This window comes from Moschus berezovskii, chromosome 6 (assembly GCF_049115385.1).
Source record: "Moschus berezovskii isolate FMDL1 chromosome 6, NW_MosBer_1.0, whole genome shotgun sequence".
In the NCBI taxonomy this organism is placed as follows: Eukaryota; Metazoa; Chordata; class Mammalia; order Artiodactyla; family Moschidae; genus Moschus; species Moschus berezovskii.
The window spans coordinates 110,640,839-110,662,124 of record NC_142465.1 but is presented as its reverse complement, the minus strand read 5'-3'; the positions used below and the strand labels follow the sequence as shown (position 1 = coordinate 110,662,124).

The following is a 21,286-nucleotide window of genomic DNA, read 5'->3' as shown; positions in this document are numbered from 1 at the left end:
GGAGGCCAGGGATGGGTCTGGGCGGCCTGGGCAGAGGATGGTGGCTCTGACTTGGGATCCCACAGCAGTGGTGGGGCATTCTGAGGCATGGCAATGACAGGGGTCAGTTCTGCAGCCAGGCAGTTGAGATGAAGACTGAAGGTCACGGTTGGCTGCCCTGAGACTCCCCAATGGGCCTTTAGCTCCCCAGCTTCCAGCCTCATGGGCCCCAGCCCTGCTTCGTGCCCCAGCTGCCCACTTATGAGCCGGAACCTGGCCGAAGAAGAGGGAGGCTGCAGAGGGGAGGGAGGACCCAGAAGTGGCTCTGAGCCTCTGTGCTGGAATCCATTCGTGTCCTGAAGCTGGTGGCACCCAGCAGAGCACAGGGTGTCCTGGGTAGGGGTGCAGCGTGCGGGCGGGCAGGTACCAACCCTGCCTCTCTCTTGGATCTGAGAGAGGAGGTCCTTAAGGTGGGCCCAGGCACCAGGGTCATCACCCTCAGATGCTTTGGAGGACTCCACATCTGTGAGTGGATGTGGGAGGGCCGGGGTAGGGGTGATGCCTGTGGTTGTGGGCAGGCTGGGCTGAGGATGACTTTGAAGAATCCTTAGAACCAGGAGGACCTGTGGAGCCCCATGGCCCAGTGGGATTCAGGAATTCCAGAAGACTGGCCTCTGTATCTCAGACCTGTGACAGACCAGAGGGCCCGACAGCACTGCCAGTAGGAAGGAGGCCGCTGTTCAAAGAGCAGAGCAGGAGAGTGGAGGCTGGAGTGGAGGTCCCGAGGGAGGCCAGCAGCCTGCCTTCGGAGAAGGGGGCTGGGTCTGTAAGGCAGGCATCTGTGAAACGCTCCTTACGCCTCTGTTCCCTGGGCTTCAGCTTCTGGCCAGAGAGGATGAGGTTTTCTCCTCTCTCCCATCCCCCTAAAACTTCACATTAACCCTCTAAGTGTCCCTTGGGCTTCTCTTGCTGGGGTTAGAAAACCCAGTCCTGATGGGCAAGTGGCCCGAGAAGCAGGATGACCTCAGGGCCCTGGAGCCCGGGGTGCACCAGGAGGGCAGGGACTGCCTGACTGTGTGGCTTGGAGCCAGTCACCTCTCCTTGGGCCTCAGCTTACCATCCAAACTCTTGTTTCCCAGAGCCCAATCTCCTCTGATATGTCGGGATCAAAGGCAAGGAAGGGGCCTTCTCTTCCGGCTCCCATTCCTAATCCAGAGCGAGAAGAACAGGCCTATCCCTGAGCCCCACACTGCCCTGGAGCACCCTCCTTCAGCCCCTGGCTCCGGGCCTCCCCACCGACCCCACACCATGGCGGGGAGGCGGCCAGGAGAAGGACCATGGTGTAGAATTGTCGATTTGGAACTGGAAGGAACCCTGGAAATGCTCTATACACATCTTCTTTATCATAATTCTTTTTAACTGAGATGACTTTCACAAGACATAGACCATCTTAAAGTTTATCATCCAGAGGCGTCTCGTTCATTTGTCTTGTGCAGCCAGCATGTCTGTGTAGTTCCAAAATGTTCTCATCCCCCGAGAGAAAACCCCACACCTGTGAAGCACTCAGCACCCTCCCCAGCACCTGGCCCCATGGATTCATCTTTGTCTCTAAGGAACTGCCTACTCTGGACACTTTCTAGAAATTGAATTGAATGGGATGGGATGTCCCCTTTTGTGCTGGCGTCTCCCACTCAGTGTTCAAGGCTCACCCACACTGTTGCCTGTGTCAGTGCTTGATGCTGCCTTAGGCCGAGTCATCTTCCACTTATTTATTTCTTTGATTCTATAGGTAATGATTGACAGCTGCAGGTATGGAGGCCACTTTGCAGGTTTGTCACTTGCTTCTTTTATTTATTCCACTTATTTCTTTAACCTATTTAAAAAATTATTTATCTATATTTATTTTTGGCTGTGCTGGGTCTTGGTTTTCGTGTGACTTTTCTCTAGTTGTGGCGAGCGGGGGTTACTCCCTAGTTGCAGTGTGCTGGCTTCTCATTGCAGTGGCTTCTCTTATTGCAGGGCACAGGCTCTAGGGCCCATCGGCATTAGTAGCTGTGGCACGTGGCTTCAGTAGTTGCATTTCCTGGGCTCTAGAGCACAGGCTCAATGATTGTGGCACACGAGCTTAGTCGCTCTGCGGCATGAGGGTTCTACCCGGACCAGGGATCAAACCTGTGTCTCCTGCCTTGACAGGCAGACTCTTAACCACTGAGTCACCAGGGAAGGTCTATTCCACTTATTTTTGCCCTAGTGGTTCCCACTGTGCGGAGAAGGAAGCTGAGAGTCCGGGGGGAACAAGGACCCTCTCAGAGGGCGCTCGTCTGGTGAGCGGCTAGACCAGGGCTGGAACCCTGGTGACATTTGATTCCCAGGTGCCTCCTGATTCCCAGGGGCTCGAAACAAGTGGGCAAAGAGGGCAGGGGGCAGATAGGCCAAGAGAAACCAGCTGGGGAAGGTCGCTGGCGTGGGGGTGTAGCGTGGGCGAGGGGCGGGGAGGTGGCCCCTGGTGCAGCTTCTCCCTCCCCAGCCCCTCCTGACTGCTCTCCACCCAGCCGGTCAGCGCCCTTCTGGCCCAGGTACCTTGCCCGCCTCCGCTTGAGGTCCCTTGTCTCTGCCTTCCTCCCCCCACCTCCAGTGCGGAACTCGAGGCCCTGGGTGAGCACGGGCCCTAAGGGGCGGCCCTGGGGGCACTGCTCCCACTCTTACCTTAAATCTCCGCTTTGTTCCTGCCCTTCCGCTGAGGTCTGGTCAGCCTTCCTCAAACCCTGTTCTCCCTCCTCCAGCACAGCCCTGGCCTGACCTCTGCTCCCCCAAACACTGTGTGGGACCCACAACCCAGCAGGGTGCCTTCCGGGCTCTGTGCAGACTTCAGATGGTCCAGGGAGGACTGGAATAGGGGTTGTTTTTGCCTAAGAAGCTTCCTGTGTCCTGACCAATCCCAGTCTTGCTCCAAATGGGCTGTGAGAGTGGAGGCAACTCATCGTCCACCTCCTCTCCCCCAACCACACACATGTACACACACATACAGGACACACAAGCACACATGGATACACACAGAGACACACACAGACACATAGATACACACGCACATACACACAGATATACACACAGAGACACAGACACACACACACAGACAGGCACACACAGACACGCACACACAGACACAGACACACACAGATATACACACAGAGACACACACAAACACACATGGATATATACACAGAGACACACACACACAGACACATAGACACACATATACAGACACACACAAATACTCATAGATATACGCACAGAGACACACAGACACACACACACAGACACACAGACACACACACACAGACACACACACAGACACATAGACACACACACAGACACACAGACACAGACACACATAGACACACACAGATATACACACACAGACACATACACACAGGCACACACAGATATACACACAGAGACACACATAGACACACACACAGACACACAGACACAGACCACAGACACAGACATAATGGACACAGACACACACAGACCACAGACACACAGACACAGACATATGGACACAGACACACACAGACCACAGACACACAGACAGACACACAGACACAGACATACACACACACAGAAACAGACATACACACACAGACACAGAAACACACAGACATACACACAGACACAAGGACACACACAGACACACACACACAGAAACACAGACAGACACATGGACACAGACACACACAGACCACAGACACACAGACACACAGACCACACACACACACACACACAGGCACACCACTTCTCCCCAGGAACTGGATCCTGCTCTGCTCTCCCCAGCCCTCCCACCTGCCTTGAGCGGTCGCTCCAAGGAAGACAGAACAGATTAGAATTTCAGTAGAGTCTCCAGAGGCAGGGGTACAGATGAAGCTGGGGAGGGTGGTGGAGAGGCCCTGTCTGCAGAAGCCTGAGTCCTTTGGCACCTGAGACTTCCTGCTGAAGGTACGTGGGTTGAGAACAGCACAGCTGGGGGCTCTGTGTGCCCACCATGGTGCCCACACACCTGGAGGCACTCCTACAGGTGCCCAGGTCTCCTTCTCACTGAGGTCCTGCCAGGATGGGCCCTGGAGAGACAGTGGAGGGGCAAGGCCGCCCGGCCCTCCAGCAGGGTTTGGTAGCTCCTCACCAGGTCCTGGCTCAGAGGCGCGCTGGGCAGCAGGGCCAGCCTGGCCGCCTGCTCCCGGTAGTGAGGCAGTGGGTTCGGGCAGGGCCAGCTCCTGGCCAGAGCATTGGGAAGCGGGTTGGGCATGAGCTGGAGGCCCTCAGGCTCGTACCTTCCACCAGCTGAGAAGTGCCGGTACCTGTTGGGGGAAAGGTGCAGAGAGGACAGAGGCCAAAAGGGAGACTCAGGGGACAGGACTGGGGAGTTGACATTGTCAGCCTCAGCCCATGGGGATCCCTTCCAGATCCCTGCCTGCCTGGACATGGACCTGTGCCCGGTGACCTGCACCCTGCGTGTGCGTTTTGACATTAGGCTGGTGACGTCATGCTCTGTGGTGGGTCAGTCTTCCACCCTGTGGTCTGCAAGAGAATCATTCAGATTCTCGCTATTTTTTAAGCCCTCCCACCTCCTCCGCCAATGCCGTACTCCTTGTCCTCAAGGTGAACACCGCAATTACAGGAGACCTTCCTGCTCTGACCCACCGCCCTCTGGCCCTGGTCTGCGGACATGCAGTGTTCAGTTCTGCCTTGGGAAGTCCATTTTTTACACAACAGAGTTGAATACAGGGCTTCCCTGGTGGCTCAGTGGTAAAGAACCCACCTGCTAATGCAGGAGGCTTAAGAGTTGCAGGTTTGATTCCTGGGTCGGGAAGATTCCTTGGAGAAGGGCATGGCAACCCACTCCAGTATTCTTGTCTGGAGAATCCCACAGACAGAGGCGCCTGGCGGGCTACGGTCCATGGGGTCTCACAGAGTCGGACACGACTGAACAACTAATACTTTCACTCTGCCTCTGGCTCTTTCTATTGATAGTTGATGTCCTTGCAACACCCACTGTCTGTTTCACACTTTGGGCACTTGGAGGGTGTGGGCTGGCATTGAGAGCTGTCTTTCTACACCTTCTTTCAGAAGTACCTGCCTTTCAGAAGTTCCTGGAGGGCAGGGACTGAGTGACATGTCTCTGTATCCCCAGGGCCTGGCAGGTGTAAAGCACACAGCTGGATTCCCTAAACTTCCCTAAGTCATCAAGCCCCTCCCGTGCTGTGGTTCCCTGGCCTCCACCCATCCCCTCCAGCTATGTTCAGACAGAATGTGGTTTTCAGGGCACTAGAGGAGGGAAGGTAAGGTGTCACAAAGAGAAGTGGGAGAGGGAGGGGTCACCTGGACACAGGTGGGCTCCCTGGCGAGGGAGCTCCTCTTACTTCTTGGAGGCCTTGGGGGGAAGGATTTTGCCGTGGCTGTCGAGCGGGGGTGCCCTCACTTCACTCCTCAGCTTGAGCTTCTCCACCTCTTGGAGTTCCTTCACCGTCCTGAAGATCACCTGTTTCTTCCTGTTCATGTCCAGGAAGATCGGAGTACAGGAGATGAAGGTCAGGAAGCTGTTTTGACCCAGCCAGGAGGGAGGGGGTACGGGGGGATCTGCCGGGGGTCGGTGGTGGGCCCTGGAGTCTGTCAGCCAGCGCCAGACGTTGCTGTCGTAGGGCTTGTCGGGCCTGGAGGGGAAGGTGGCCGGCAGACGCCCAACATCCAGCCAGGTGTGGAAGCCCCAGGTGTGCTGGGCTGTGTCCTTCCAGGGGCAGGCCAGTCGCTGACGCACCTTGGCCTTCATCTCCGTGTAGGGTGGTGGCTTCAGGGCCAGCTGGTGGTAGGCTTGCTGGGTGAAGCCGGGCAGCTCCTTGGGCTCCCTGGGGAGGAGGAACTCGCGTTGGGCCCAGGTGCAGGGGGTCGGGAGGGTCTCATGGGCGTGGACCATCTGGGGAGAGACAAGGAAGTCTGGGGTGCTCTGCCTTTCCTCCCCAGAGAAGACCAGCTGCCAGCCGCCTCTGGACTCGGGTTCTCATCAGGACCTGGTGGCCTGGCCAGGGACTGTTTCTGCCCTGCCCTCGAAGTGTGTGGCCACTCTGTGTGACTCGCATGCAACCTCATCAGTCTTTCTCTTTCCATCTATCGGGTTTTGGCTTTGATTCCAGCCTCTTTCCTCAACTGACATGCTCCCACTCCTCACTCGGCCTTTACCCCTCCTCCCATGCTGGGTCCCCATTCCTGCCTTGGGTCTAGGGCTCCTCTCCAGAAAATGCTGCTTCCAAGCAGAGTGTGGAAGGGAAATGGTTCTCCAGGGGATGGGCCAGGGCTTTTCTGTCCTGGCTCCTCCCCTCCCTGGCTTCTCTGAGACTGCTGCTTTCCCCTCACTCCTCACTAAGATACAAGCAAGTGCAGGAAGCATCAGATGGGGTTCCTCCCCTTTCTCCTCCTTGCCCCCATGAAATAAACTAGCAAAGATGTACTTGACATGTTGCTAAACACTTATCCACATCTCATGGAAGCCTCACAGGCTTCCCTCATGGCTCAGATGGTAAAGAATCTGCCTGCAATACAGGAGACCCAGGTTCAATCGCTGTGTTGGGAAGATCCCCTGGAGAAGGAAAATGGCAACCCACTCCAGTATTCTTGCCTGGAGAAGTCCATGGACAGTGGAGCCTGGCGGGCTACAGTCCCTGGGGCCGAAGAGAGTCGGACACGACTGAGCGACTCTTACTTTCATGTAACCCTCACACCCTTCGAGCAAGTGCTATTGTTCCATCTCAAAGATGCGAAAAGCAAGGCACAGGAGACCTGCAGCGCTGAGCAAGAATGGTGTGGTCGGGCCCCAGGCTGTGCTGCTTGGGACCCCCATGCTTCCCCAAGATGCCTCTCCTTCCCACTAGCCCCGAGGACTTTTCTATTTCCCAAAACTCATCCATTTCTTGGGCCCAGACCACTGAATCAAGTCCACACCACACCCCAGGGGGAGGGTCTGGGAGGTCAGGATCAGACACCTCCTCTCCTCTGAGCCCCAAGTTCACAGGGTCACAGGATGAGGGTTCATGTGCCAGGAGCTCTGCTGCCCAGGGGAGAGCAAGGCCCATGCCAGGGTGGGGACAGCCCCTCACCCAGTGGGATGTGGAAGGCCGCCGCAGAGATGTGTCCCTGCCTCCTACCTTCAGGAAAGTTTCTCTCACTTGGGATGGGTTGTCCAGCCCTCTGGGTGGTGTTTGCAGATGGCTGGCCATTTTTCTGGGCTCCCCGACAGCAGTGGCAGCTTTGTAGGGAAGACTTTCTTGGCAGCATTGTTTGCTGCTGGGGTTGCTATGGCGACACTTCCTGGGTGGCAACACAGGGAGAAGGTTTTACCTCTCCCTGGGAGGGCTCACCTGTCCCTTGGTACCTGGCTGCCTTTCAGGTGAGGCGGGTGGGGGATAGAACTTGTAACAGGAGCTGCTTCAGGGGAGGGACTTTTTGCTAGGAAGGCAGGGGGAGAAAGGCAGGGTTGCTGGCTCCCAGGCCCCTTAACAGCCCATCCTTCCCTAACGTTGGGGGCGGGGGGATTGCTGGGTAGGCCTTTCTCTTAGGGAGCTCTCTCTGAAAGCCCCAAATCCCTCCAGCAGGTTCAGAGATCCTGAAAAGAGGCCAGCTATGAGGGACCAGCATGGGAGAACTGCAGCTTACTGCTGAGTTAGAGGAGGTACCAGGGTGGGGATGGGAGTGGGGGTGGGGGCAATGCGGTGACCAGGCCGAAGCCCTCTGCACTCTCCTTCCAGGGCTCCATGTTGGCTTCAAGCCTTGCATCTTCCCCATTGCCAGGTTCACTGTCACCAGCTTTCCTTCCCAGCCCCTCCTCACACCACAGGGACCAGACACCAGCACGCACCAGACACCAGCACGCACAGACCAGCATGTGCCCTTGGGCTTTATTGGGTAGGTAGTTACAGTAGTGTTCTGGAGCTGGGGCCTGGGCATGCGGTCAGCAGGGACCCAGGGTGGCTCTCTATGAAGTGGTGGTGCCAGCTAAGGTGGGCAGGCAGGCCAGGTAAGGCGGGCAGGCTGGCTGGCCTCCACCTCCTATCATGTCTCTCTGGCATGATTAGGCTCCTTATCAGAGAAACGTCTCTTGGGCATGTGGGGGTAGCCACTCTGGTCCAGGTACCTCCACCCCCAGTTCAACGCTTGACCCATAATAAAAGCCCCCTTTACCAGGATTTCTTTGTGCAGGAAAGCTGACTTGGAAATGGGGGCTGGTGGGAGGGAAGGGCAGTGAGAGGCACCCTGGCAGGCAGACCCACTACTCTGGGCACCCGCCGTGAGGAACTCTCGAGGGGCCCCGAAGGAACCGTGAATTGCAGCCCTCCCGCCTCCAGGAGCCAAAAGCAAGGAACGGAAGCAAACTGGAAGCCCCACCCTGTCATCCTACCCTTCTTCTGGCAGTCTCTGGATAATGATCTAAGAAGACAGGCTTACATTTATAATCAGAGGATAATTTGGAGCGTATACACTATTTACAAGGGCCACCTTGCATGGAGCAGGGAAGGTGGAGGGGTGTTGTTGGGCACAGATGCCAACGGTCTGGGGGGCCCCTCCTCCCTTCTCACCCTTGTTTCTGCTGTTCTCACTCTCGGCCCCTGGTAGGGAGTTGGGGGCACAAAGGCTGGCCCCCAGGACCTTGCTGCTTGCAGAAGGCCCAGGGGTGGCTCAGACAGGGCGCCCACTATAGCATCGCCAGTCTGGGGAGCGGGGCGCCGGGTGAGTGGATGGCCCCTGCCGACTGTCCTCGCAGAGGACCCAGAAGGCCGGCCCCCGAGCGCCTGGAGAGTGAACGGGTGGCCTGATGGGCGGGAGTCCTGCCTCTACCGCAGGTCAGGAATGCACTGAGTCCAGCCGACGCTGCCGGGGCCCAGCAGGTCCTCCTCCAGGCCGGGGAAGCTGATGTCCAGCAGGATTTTGCTGAGGCTGTCGTTCATTGTGTCCAGGATCAGGCCCTCGGTCAGAGAGCGGTTGGCTGAGAGGCCAGCCACCTGCGGCTCGGGGGAACCCGGCTTGGGGACCTCCATGTCGGAGGGCGGGCAGCTGCCGAAGGGGTCAGTGGCGAGGTCAAAGGGTTCGGAATTGAGGAGCTCTCGGGGGGAGTCAAAGAGGGGGATGCTTTTCAGCGGGGTGGCACTGAGATCCGCGAGCTCCAGGGAGTCCGGCAGGGGGCCAAAGGCACCCTGGGGGGTTCGTACGGGGCTGAAGTCGAGCCCCCCTACTTTGGCTGGGGGTGTGAGCCTCCAGGACTCAGGGGTCGTGGGGAGGGCAGATTTGCTGGGGGTGGAGGAGGTGGGCAGCATCTCCTTAATGGGCGTCTTAAAGGGGCCTCCATCCTCTGGGGCGGAGCTGAGCTGGCAGGTGGGCTGCGGGGGCCCTGCCAGGGTTGGATGGGGAGCCCCCGGGCCCTCAGAGAGGAGCAGCTCAGGCTCGTCCAGGCGGGGTGGCATGAGGTGCTGTTTCCTCCGAGACCGGCTCATCTCCCGCCCCTCCCTGCGTTTGATCACCAGCAGGTCAGAGACACGGCGGGCAGGGGACCTGGACCCAGTGCTGGAGGACTTCTTGGGCCTGGGGGTTGGGGAGCAGGACGAGTCCTCCCAGGAGTGGGATGACTCCTCCTTGACCGATGGGCAGGGTGAAGGCCACTCTTCCAGGGGTGGGCTCTCGACTTTGATGGGCCTCCCTAGATGTGGTGTCTCCTCCCCCGGCTGGACGTCTTCCTCCTTGATGGATGGGACAGGAAGCAGAGGAGACAGTCCTTCCGCGAGAAGCAGCTTCTCCTCTGTCACCGGTCCTGCCGTGGGCAGAGAGGCCACCCTCTCGTCCGCTAGCAGCACCTGGAAGGGAAGCAGGACACGCTGAAAGGGAGCCCCGCAGAGGCCATCAGGCACTGGGGAGGGGCGAGGGGGAACACAAGCTTATCACTGAGACGAATGACGTGCTGGTTTGGTGCCGATCCTCTTGTCTTCAAAGTCTTGAAGACTATTAAATATGAGACCGTGTGATGAAGGTTTAATTCTGGGGGTAAAAAGAGCATTTTCTATGGTGCTGGTGTAATTAGCACCCATCCAAGAGACAACAAAAGTGGATGTTTCATACAAGGACTTAAACAGAAAAACTAAAACCATTCAAATCCTGAAAGGAAATCTAGGAGAGTACATCTATAATCTGAGGGTCAGCAGAGGGGTAAGCCTTCGAAACCAAGACTGTAACCCAGAAGCTGTGAAAGAGAAGAGAGACATATTTGACTATGTAAAAATAGAAATCTCACTGCGGCAAGGAGAGATCATAAAGTTAAGAAGCAAACAAGAGGAGTAAAAAATATCTGAAAAGACAAGTTATAAACTTTTTAACAAAACCCTGTAAGAAGACAGGCCATGAGTGTAAATAAGCATCTCACAGTGAACGATTCCAAGTGACCGAACACGGTGAGCAGCTGCTGACTTACCCATAAGGAGAACAAGATGAAATGAAACAAGCAAGTATCCTTCGCACACTAGACGGGGGCAAGTATTGTAAAAGGGTGATGACACCAATTGCCGGCAAACAGGTCTTGTTGGTATGTACGTGAGTTATCACAGATTTTTCTTAAAATCAATCTGGCAGTATTTAATAAACTTCAAAACACTTGCCCCTCAGCAATCTCATGTCTTGTTCTCTACCCACAGAAATAAAAGCACCAGCAAGAAAGATACTTGCAAAGGGATTTATTACAATGGTGGTCATAGGGCAAAAAAAGCCAGAAAAAAATGTGCCCGTGAAAGCAGAATGGTTTGAAAATTTATGGCAAAGCCATCTCATGGACTATTATGTGCCATTAAAATATAGTGAATAAGGAGCTTCCCTGGTGATCCAGTGGTTAAGAATGTGCCTTCCAATGCAGGGGACCTGGGTTCGACCCCTGGTTGGCGAGCTAAGATCCTACATCCCTCGAGGTCAAAAAACCAAAACATAAAATAGAAGCAATATTGTAACAAATGCAATAAAGACTTTAAAAAAATGTCCACATCCAAAAAAAAATCTTAAAAAAAAAAATAGTGAATAGTGAATTAGAGTGATGTCAAGTGACTGGAAGAATTTCCATGGGGCAGAAAGTGTAACACGACCCCACTGTCGAGGCTCTGTGTCATGTGTGCGTATGTGTAACACGGTTATGGTGATCCACGTGCGCAGAGCATGCTAAGAGCATGACTGAATCAAGGGAGAAGGCACGCTAAACTGTCAACATGGCTTATCACAGGGAGCAGGGGGAACGTGGGGAAGGTGAGGAGACGCAAAATGAAGGAGAAAAAAACTGCAAGAGTGCATTGAAACAAAAACACTATCCACGCTACAATCACACGAACGCATTTAAGGACAATTATCTGTGCTGGTTCCGTTCCGTTCCGTTCAGTCACTCAGTCATGTTCGACTCTTTGCGACCCCATGGACTGTAGCCTACCAGGCTTCTCCGTCCATGGGATTCTCGAGGCAAGAATACTGGAGTGGGTTACCATTTCCTTCTCCAGGGGATCTTCCCGACCCAGGGATCGAACCCAGGTCTCCCGCATTGGAGGCAGACGCTTTAACCTCTGAGCCACCAGGGAAGCCTATCTGTGCTGGTATGTATACTTTTATGTATGTTAAAGTGATTTTTTAAATTAAAAAACAAAAGCAAACCCAAGTCTCTTTATCTGAAGTTGCAGCCACTTCCATCTCTGAGAAAGGGGCAGAAGGGCCCTTCCTTAATCTGTTACAAGCCAGGTCCTGCTCACAGATTCTTCTCTACATCATGGTGGGGTTGTAACGTGCCCTCCCCAGCCTTCCAGCTTGACCGCTGACGCTCAGCCAGGAGCAGCTCTCCCCAGGTGACTCTCAGCAACACTGAAGATGTCCTAACTGTCACAGGTGGTGCTCCTGGCATCCAGCAAAGAGACCATGGATGCGGTTGCTAAGCGTCCTTCAGGGCACAGGGTGGCACCCTGCCCCCACAAAGCACTGTGCGTGCTCAGTCGCCTCTGACTCTTTACCACCCCATGGACTATAGCCACCAGGCTCCTCTATCCATGGGATTTTCCAGGCAAGAACACGGAAGAGGATTGCCATTTCCTTCTCCAGGGGATCTTCCCACCCAGGGATCGAACTCGAGTGTCTGACGTCTCCTGCATTGGCAGGCTGGTACTTTACCAGTAGTGCCACCTGGGAAGCCCTGAATGTCAGTGGTTTGGAGGTTGAGAAACCCAGGGCTAGACTGTCCAGCCACTCTATGGTTGTGACTGGGCGCACCCCAAGGCATGCCCCTTACAAGGCCCTCTCCACACTGTTTGCTGCCCCGACCTACTTCTTAAGCCTGCTTCCCTAGTGAACTCTTCCTGAACTGTCCCAGCCCATCTGCTGTAACAACCACCCTCATCTCAATTCTCACAAACTCATCAGGCACATGTGGGCCTTCCAACACTGCTTACATTGTAAAGTTCCTTTTTATTGGGAATTTTTTTTTTTAAGGATAGTTTATTAGGGGTTTTTTTTTTTTTAAAGTCTATGCTGAGTGTCATGCAGGATGTTTGTTTTTTGACCAGGGATCAAACCCATGCCCTCTGCACTGGGAGTGCAGAGTCTTAACCACTGGACCATCAGGGAAGTCCCTAACAAGTTCCTTTTCGGCTCTTATAACACTATTGCATTTTCCTGTGTATCAATGCCTGGTCTACCCACTAAATTTATGAGCTTCTCAATGGACACGAAGCAGAGCCCGTCACGAACTGGAGTCTCTCCTCGGAGAAGACCTGAGGCACTGACCTTGGGGGCGATGCGGACTCGCTTGCTGTGGCGGGCAAGCTCTGAGCTCATGAGCGAGGCCGCCAGGGGCAAGGGCACCTTGACCGAGGGCTGTAGCACCAGCGACGGGTTCGCGGGGAACTGGATGGGCACCAGGTACGAGCTGACCCGCGGCAGTAGTGGCTTCATCTTCCGCCCTGGTGGGGACAGGGTGGGTCAGGAGCAGGGTCCAGGGCTGGGCCCCCTCCCAGCCCTGGGTTCTTCGCTCTCCTTCCCTGGGCTCTGACTCCCCATCCGCCCCCCATGGGTATGCCCAGGGACCAGGCCTCCCCCTGTACTAACGTGCACCCAGGGGGAGTTCAGTTTTGATGGCCACGTTCCGGTGGAGATCAGGGTTGGGCCGTTTCTGCTGCTGTTTGGGACAGAGAGGGAGAGAAGGTGATCTGGGTCAGGAGGACAGGGGGACGGGGTAGAGGACCCCACCAGCTGCTCCAGGACCAGGCACAGAGTGGACCGACCGCCTGGTCCCAGGAAGGTGGCAGCAGAGGCACAGGGCGGCAGGCGATCCTCCCACCTCATCCAGGTGTCCTCACCCCCAGGGTGCAAAGCGTGGAGCTCTAGGAGGGCAAAGAAAAGCCAGATGGAGAAGAGAGAGCAACGGCCGCCTGCTGGGCCTGTGCCGTGCACCTCATCAGCATCCTGCGGTGAGCCTGTGGCGGGTCCTCTTGCCACACGCTGCTCTGCTTGGGCCACCTCGATGAGTCCACGGGAGTGGGAGGTGGTGGCGGTCACCAGTGTCCTGACGCCCAGAAGCAGGGCTGAGTTCAGGGCTGGCAGGCGCACGGCCACAGGCTCCCGTCTCTGACTAACACCTTGCCCCTGTCACTGAAGCCATGCTGAGCGTGGAGGGGAGACAAGGCCGAGCCCCGAGCGGGAGGGAAAGAACCTTACTGATTCCGAGTGCTCGGGCGAGTGTGCAGACCCTGGGTCCAGTGGCTGGTGGTGGATGGGCATCGTGGGAGAGAAATGAGACCAAGTTACCACCAGTGCAGTTAAGCTGACCAGATGGATACACCGACTCCGGATGGATGCCCAGGGCCACCCTCAACTATGGGCTCTCCTGGGAGAGTGGAGGCAGCTAGTGGCAGCTTTGTGGATACTCTAAAGCCCCAAAGTGACAGCTTCTGACGAGACATTCTGTAGGCTCCGTTTCTACTCTCCACTGTAAAGATCAGCTTTTAAAAAACCCATGTTTCCCAGACTTTCAAAGAATCACCTGAGATTCTTGCTAAAAATATACCCCGGGGCCCATCCCAGGCCTACTGAATCAGAAGCCCCAAGAGGGGCTTGGGAGGCTGTATTTTAAGAAGTATCCTAGGCAGTTCTTATCACAGGGCAGTAGGGGCCACCCTGTCCCAGGAGGTCCCCTTTCTGGAATAGAAAGTCCTCTCTGGGGCCTGGTCTAGCAGAGAAGGTGCTGTTCCTTATGGGCTGGTTGGCCCTCAACTCTGCCCTTAGCAGACAAGCTCATCCCAAGGAGGACTTGCTTCTTCCTTATTTTTTGGTGGAGAGGAAAGTTTGCTTTATTTAGGATGCCAACAGCTGGGGGTGGCGTGGGGCAGTGGGGGTTGGAAGGATGAATTCCTATCCAAAGGTTGGCTGCCTGATCCCCTTCCCCACCAAGGACTTGTTTTCTTTTGAGATGGACATCATGACCTCCAGCACTGGCTCTATTTGGACAAAACCGGTATGCTTACCTTAAACACCTGGTCCAGTGTCAGGTAGCGATTGGCACTGGGGTGAATGGTCCAGAAGGAGACCTTGCCATTGGCAGATGTCTCGCGGACGAACATGTCATGTAGAGAGAGGTTGTGGCGGATGGAGTTCTGAAAGTGGAGGACACGGCTCATCAGCTACTCTGCCTCTGGGAGCGCCACCTCCGATGGCCCCAAGGAGGTCAGCCCCCGGCTTCGTGTCTCATAACCTTGCCTGCTGGCCGCGCTTGGGACTGTCCGCTTGGCAGGCCAGGTGACCTGAGCCACCGACCCAGCTATCCAGTGGGGATAGAGACTGGGGCTGTTCCTGAGGTGGTGATAAAGCAGAGACCTGGACAGCTGTTGGGAGCTGGGAAAGATGAGTGAGGCTGCGGCAATAACTGGGAGCCAGAGAGGTGGAGGGAGAAATGACAATGCTGGGGAGTTCCCTGGTGCGCCAGCAGTTAGTGCTCTCACTGCTGGGGCTCGGGTTCAAACCCTGGTCAGGGGACTGAGATCCTGCAAGTCACAAGGTGCAGCAAAAATATAAAAAAGAAATCAGGAAGCTGGGGAATTTAGTTGAGGTGAGAGTGTGAGGCTAGGAGTTCTGCTGTGACCTAGATGCCCACTGATAGATGAATGAATAAAGAAGTTACAGTACATATATACAGCGGGATATTACTCGGCCACGAAAAGGAACACATTTGCGTCATTTGCAGAGACGTGGATGAACCTAGAGCCTATTATAGAGTGAAGTAAGTCAGAAAGAGAAAAATAAATATCGTATATTAACGTATATATATGGACTCTAGAAAAATGGTACAGATGAACCGAGTTGCAGGGCAGGAATAGAGACAGACGTAGACGACAGACTAGTGGGAAGGGGAGGGTGGGGTGAACTGGGAGAGGAGCGCTGACATAGTTATACCACCATGTATGAAACAGCTAGAGGGAAGCTGCTGAATAGCACAGGGAGCTCAGCTCGGTGCTCTGCGATGACTGAGAGGGGTGGGCTGGGGTAGGAGTGGCAGGCTCAAGAGGGAGGGGATATATGTATACAGCTGATTCATGCTGTTGAACAAGAGAAACCAACACAATATTGTAAAGCAGTTATGTGCCAATTAAAGATTAGTAAATAAATAAAAACTATAAAAAGATTCCTGCCGTAGGGAAAACAATCCAAAAGCCCCTTGGCTTGGGACGGAGCATCCGTAGGGCACCTGAGCTGTGGCTGTGAGACCTGCAAGAGCTATGGCTCCAGGGCATCTGCTTTCCCATGAACATGAGGCAGAGAACAGCCCCACCTACTGGAGCAGAGATGTGACTTTACAGGAGGTGAACCTTGGATCTTGAGGCTCTCAGATTATTTTTTTTTTCATCAATATCTTTTCAGAAAGCTATTTAGACACTCTAGCCGCTGCTCAGTGTAGCTCAGAAGTGGGCTCTGAGCGTCACTGAAGAGCGTGCATTGCCTGGGGAGCGACAGATGAAGTGGCTGCAGGGCTCTTACTAATGGTTTTTGCCTGGATTCAGTAGGGTCAAGTCTCAGTCCAAAAGATACGACTATTGTTTATGGTTCTAGCATCGTCAGCACTTAACTCCTCCCCCCGCACCAGACACAGACTACCACTCTTGTGTAGACAAAACGACGGGCCTGAGCGACCTAGACTGTGGTTGCTGCGGGACATGGTACCTTCCAGCCTGGCTTGGCGATGTGCTTGAAGTAGGGGAAGTGGTCCTCGATCCAAGTGTAGATGTCTTTCAGGGTCATGCGCTTCCTCTCTGTGCTGTTGATGGCGAATTGTATCATGGCCATGTAGGAGTATGGGGGTCGCTCCGACACAGAGTCTGGCCAGGGTGCTGACGCTCCAGGGGGCCTCTCCACCTGAGGGCTCTGAGAAGACAAAGGGAAAGAAAAATAGGCCATGAAAGGAGGGGTCACGAGGCCTCCCCTGCCCCACCCCCACCTTAAGAACACTCTCTAGAGAAACCTTTTCTCCCACAGACCGGAGTAGAAACAAACTCATCCGAGACCACTATTTTATAGAAGAGAACTTTAGGATCAGGAAGGATTTTGAAGATGATCCCATCCAGTCTCTGAACACAGGACCACTACTCTGTCATTGGTCATTTTGTTGAGAATATTGCCCAGTAATAAACAGAAGTCCATCTAGTCTTTGCTGGTTGAAACCTCTCAGGAAAATCTGGGCATATATTATGACCTTAAAGCACTGATTGTATGTTAAAACTATACCGGTTTTTCAGAACTCAGGGTTGAGGGACCTAGGTCTTAGTACTATTCCTGCTCCTGATGTGATGTGAATAAGCCCATCTCCTTTCAGTGTTTATAGGACAGAAATATCCCCCAAAGTGTGGGCAGACAAAGGTCAGCAATGCACACATCTAGATAAGTCTGAGGCAAAGATCTGATCATCCATATTTAAAAAGATTGAGCTATAACTTCAGGGAATTCCTGGCAGTCCAGTGGTTAGGACTGCTTTTACTACCAGGTGTGTGGGTTCAATCCCTGGTCGGGGAACCAAGATCCTATAAGCTGCAAGGTGCAGCCACAACAAAACCCGAAAAACCAACTGCCTGTTCTGGAAATCCCCTACAGGTCCAGTGGTTAGGGCTTGGCAATTTCATTGTGATGGCCTGGGTTCGATCCCTGGTCGGGGAACTGTTATAAGATCCCACAAGCCATGAGACATGGCCCCCTTTCCCCTCAAAAAAACTGAGTCATAACTTTATAAAGTACAAAAGTTTTAAGTGAATAACTCAGTTTTCACTTATGCACACATCCACATAAATTTTCCCCTTTAAAAATTATTGATGGGACTTCCCTGGCAGTTTAGTGCTTAAGATCCCACTAAGTTTCCAAGGCAGGAGGCAAGAGTTTGATCTCTGGTGGGAGAGCTAAAATCTCCACATGCTGTGAACAAGGTCAAAAAAAACCCACAAAAAACAAACCTGTTGAATGAGGAATTAAGGGTATATGAAGAGTAACCATGAAAAATAAACCCAGACCACACAAATGGGTCAAATCAATTTTGATTGGAGAGGTATTTAAAATTCACAACTCATTTTATTTGCTGTTAATTTGTCTTCTAATAAAGCAATCTTGCTAAAAATGCTGTACTCCTTTTCCACTGTCGGAATACCTCTTTAAAGTTCAAGCGGCTTTCTGAACTAAGGCCTCTTCTTAGTCCCTGAATACTAAGAACCTGCTAAGGATAGAGCGTTAAACCCAGTGCTGACAGGGTACAGGGTGAGCCAGAGGAATCTGCCCTCAAGGAAATTTCCCAAATGGGGGTGAGGGGGAAGATACCAAGCAGAAAGGGAGCTCCAAATTATGCAGAATCACACTAAATAAAGTGCTAACATGAAAACTTGGCAATTCTGCCCCACAGCCTACCTGACCTACTTCCCTTCTTAGAAATTCCCTGTACTGGCTCTGACTGCCCTGGTGGGGGACAGGACCGTTCATTCACCTTGGCCTGACTCTGCTCCAGTTGACGATTCTCCTTTTCTTCCACCTCTTGCTTGATGCTGCAGGAGCCCAGCCCGTCGGAAGTCATCTTTCCAAGCCACTGGATGTTGGTCAAGCTGTTGTCCAGGGGGCAGCTGGCTGCCTCACCGCCAGCTACAGGGGAGACAACCCAGGACGCCACTTAGCTGCCTGATTCCCTGCCTGGCAGGTCCACCGACTGGCAGTTAGGCATCACCTCTCCAGGTGATGACTGCGATCAGGGATCACCTCTCCAGGACCTCTGCCCTTAAGCACAGGGAGCGCCCATGCTGAATCTATGGTGCCCTTTTAGGATTTCGGGAGAAATTAAGGAGCACAGCTCAAGTTGCATTTCAACCTGAGCCACCCTGAGCCTCAGAGATTGGTCAAGGCAACCATACAAAAAGCATGATCAAACATCTCAACAAAGTAAGTCATTTTTCCATCTCGTGTTTCTCCTTTATTAAGATGGAGAAAGATTCCTACTTCCTTATGTGGTCACTGCAAAGGAGAAATAGAAACAATAAACAAATCCTTTTCCAATATAAAGAAGGCAACAGAATGCTGAATTACATTGCAACCCTGTCGACAGGGCCCAAGGATCTGGGTCAAGGTTTCAGGATGAAGGAAGGTTAAGACTTTCCCCCAGTTCAGGCAGACGTCTGTGTGCCCTAGGTATCAGTGTGGCTGACTACCGTCCTTGCACCAGAGAGCGAAGGCTGGCTCCTCCCCGCTTTGCCTTATGGACCACATACCACAGTTCGTCCATCTCTGCCCGGGAAGGGCTCTGGCTGGTCTTGGAAGATTCTCATCCCCAGCTGCAGACTTTGGTCCCAGGGTCTCGGTGATCACTTCCGTCCTCTTGGTGTCCTTGCTGGTTTGGGCTTGATGCTGGGGTCCTGGAGGGGGAGTGGGGGCTCCCCCACAGCTGATGAGGATGAATTTGTTGGGCCCGCTGCTGCCGCTCTCCTTGCCTTTGGCGGTCAGTGCTGTGATGATGCTCTGGATGTTGGCATTGCTGGGGACGACCACCACTTGGGTGTTGGGCATGGTTGGGTGGTTCAGGATCTTGATCCCGGCTGGAAACTTGCAGGGGTTGGGCTCCGCCACCTCCTTGGGGGCTTGCGCTTGAGCAGGCTCTTGCTGGGCAGGGGGCCCCTTCGGCTCCTCCTCTGCTGTGTCACCTGGGGCATTTTGAACAGGAAGGGGCAGCCTCCGTCTTTTGAGAATCAATGGCCGACGGGGGCTGGCTTTCATCATGAATCTGTGCTTTCACTCTCCATTGAGCATCACAAGCGTGGACCCTGCAAAGGGCACGGGTCAGCGGGAGGTCAAAGGTTTGTTAGGCTGAGAAGGAGGTTCTGTTAGGGAGGGGTCTTCTTCATCATGTGACCAGGAATGTGAACCCACAGGCCCAGGTGAATGCTCCCTGGGCCTCTGCAATGACCATGGACTATAAGGAGATGAATTCTATAGACAAAAGTGAAGCAAACAGAAGAAATTCAAAGGGGGAGGGTGGGATAAGGTTGGCTGTAGGTCCACACAGCTGCCGTCTATGGGGTCGCACAGAGTCGGACACACTGAAGCGACTTAGCAGCAGCAGCAGCAGCAGGTCCACACAGTCAAGGCTCTGGAAGCTTAAGAATGTTTTGGGAATTCCCTGGCGGTTCAGCCCGTTAGGACTCTGCGCTTTCACTGGCAAGGGTGTGGGTTCAATTACTGGCTGGGGAACTGAGATCTGCAAGCCCTGTGGCATGGCCAAAAGGAATGTTCAGCTACAGAAACAAGCGGAGAAGCTACAAAAATGTGGAAATGTCTCTTCTTGCCTAGTCTAACACAGACCACTTGTGGTAACTGTCAGGATGAGGACCCTGGAACAGGCCATCCTGACAGAACTCTGATCCCAAGATCCATTCTAGCATAAACCACTTGGTCTGAGCCCACAGAATCAGAGGAAAAAGGCGACTGTACCATTACACTACTGTCACACCATTGAAGAACTCATCTCCCAGTGCACAAGGCTTCAGACAGAAGGGAAACTGCTCTATTCAACACCCAGAGTAATGCTGAGGAGTAACATCGTTTCATGGGATATTATGCTAGCACCGATCTTAAAAAAAAGTATATACATCTTTTTCTTTCACAGTTTGCAAACTATTTATATAGCGACATTTTAGTACCTGCATATGCTTGTTCATATTTCAACTTTCTTAACATGTTACCGTCTTGCTTAACTTCTCTTCCAGAACCAAGACTGTAATCCTCGTCTCCTGACTAGTGCTGTGCATTAAGGAGAGTTTTATCTTTTAAAAATTGTGTTTTATTGATTTTGACAGATCCATGGCATACTCTACCATGGTGCGAAGTAGTGAAATTCTGCTGAGAGGTACTTTGAGAGACAAAGTAATGGGTCTGCCTCGTTTTTAGAATATCTGCAATCTCCCTCGAAATGACTGTCATGCTCATCTGACATTTGCCATCTGCTTAGAGGTCACAGACCCTCTCCACTCTGCTGCCTCCCTTTCCTTTATATCTAGGTTTCCTCTACCTTCAAATCTCAGTTTTACTTCCACCTCCTATCTCATCCGCCCTCCCTTCCTCCCTCCACCCATCAATCAGTAGGTGTTAGTATTTCTTCCTCGCCCCCTAAAAGATATTTTCCTGGTCTAAAACGTCTTAATTTTTCCTTCTACTCTGACCAGCTTACTTGCTACCATTGCCAACACTTTCTAGCCCGGAGACTTCCGGAGCGGCTCCCGGGGACTCACCTCCATGCAGACCAGGGCAAGGCTGCGGGGGTCTCCGGAACGCGGAGGAGGGTCCTGGGACAGGGCGGAGTGGAGACTGGGTTACCTAGAAGGGAGAGCAGCTGGGCTCAGGGGAGTGTGCGAGCCGCGGCAGCCAGTGCAGTAAGTTTAGAGGGACCGCAGCCCCAGGGCAAAGGCTGGGGGGCTCAGTGGGAGAGGTGGGGGGGTGGGGGACCAGGAGGCTGGATGCAGCAGCGCGGCGCACCGTCGCCAGTCCCCCCCAACCCCCCGGCCGGAGCCAGCTCTCCGCGCCCGCCGGCCCCGGGCCTCCAGCCCGCCGCCCACTCACCTCGCTGCACCGCCGGCTCCGGGCGGCTCGGCGCTGCTCCGACCTGCGGGCCGGGCCGCGACCCTGGCTGCGGGGCGGGCAATCCCGGGATCCCAGCGGGGGAGGGGAGGGGGGAGGGCGTCCCGGGCCCGGGCCGGGG

General features: G+C 54.0%; 2 protein-coding genes across 3 annotated transcripts; both read right to left on the bottom strand.

Moving 5' to 3' along the window:
• Positions 1-1,802: 1,802 nt before the first annotated feature.
• Positions 1,803-7,286, bottom strand: TEX52 (testis expressed 52). 2 transcript variants are annotated; one of them, XM_055395430.2, is made up of 3 exons: positions 7,173-7,286; positions 5,397-5,947; positions 1,803-4,334 (listed from the first exon to the last, which is right to left on the bottom strand). In XM_055395430.2, the coding sequence occupies exons 1-3, from the start codon at positions 7,242-7,244 to the stop codon at positions 4,049-4,051; spliced, it is 909 nt and encodes a 302-aa protein (XP_055251405.2). In that variant the 5' UTR covers positions 7,245-7,286; the 3' UTR covers positions 1,803-4,048. The 2 variants fall into 2 exon arrangements, with proteins under 2 accessions (XP_055251405.2, XP_088692885.1); XM_088836759.1 differs by having other exon boundaries at positions 4,218-4,334; positions 5,356-5,947.
• A 614-nt stretch (positions 7,287-7,900) lies between these two features.
• On the bottom strand, positions 7,901-21,264 carry FOXM1 (forkhead box M1). The gene is made up of 10 exons (XM_055396294.2): positions 21,148-21,264; positions 20,820-20,904; positions 18,807-19,355; positions 18,035-18,186; positions 16,237-16,437; positions 14,547-14,675; positions 13,741-13,785; positions 13,132-13,201; positions 12,811-12,986; positions 7,901-9,869 (listed from the first exon to the last, which is right to left on the bottom strand). The coding sequence occupies exons 3-10, from the start codon at positions 19,309-19,311 to the stop codon at positions 8,856-8,858; spliced, it is 2,292 nt and encodes a 763-aa protein (XP_055252269.2). The 5' UTR covers positions 19,312-19,355; positions 20,820-20,904; positions 21,148-21,264; the 3' UTR covers positions 7,901-8,855.
• Positions 21,265-21,286: the final 22 nt, after the last annotated feature.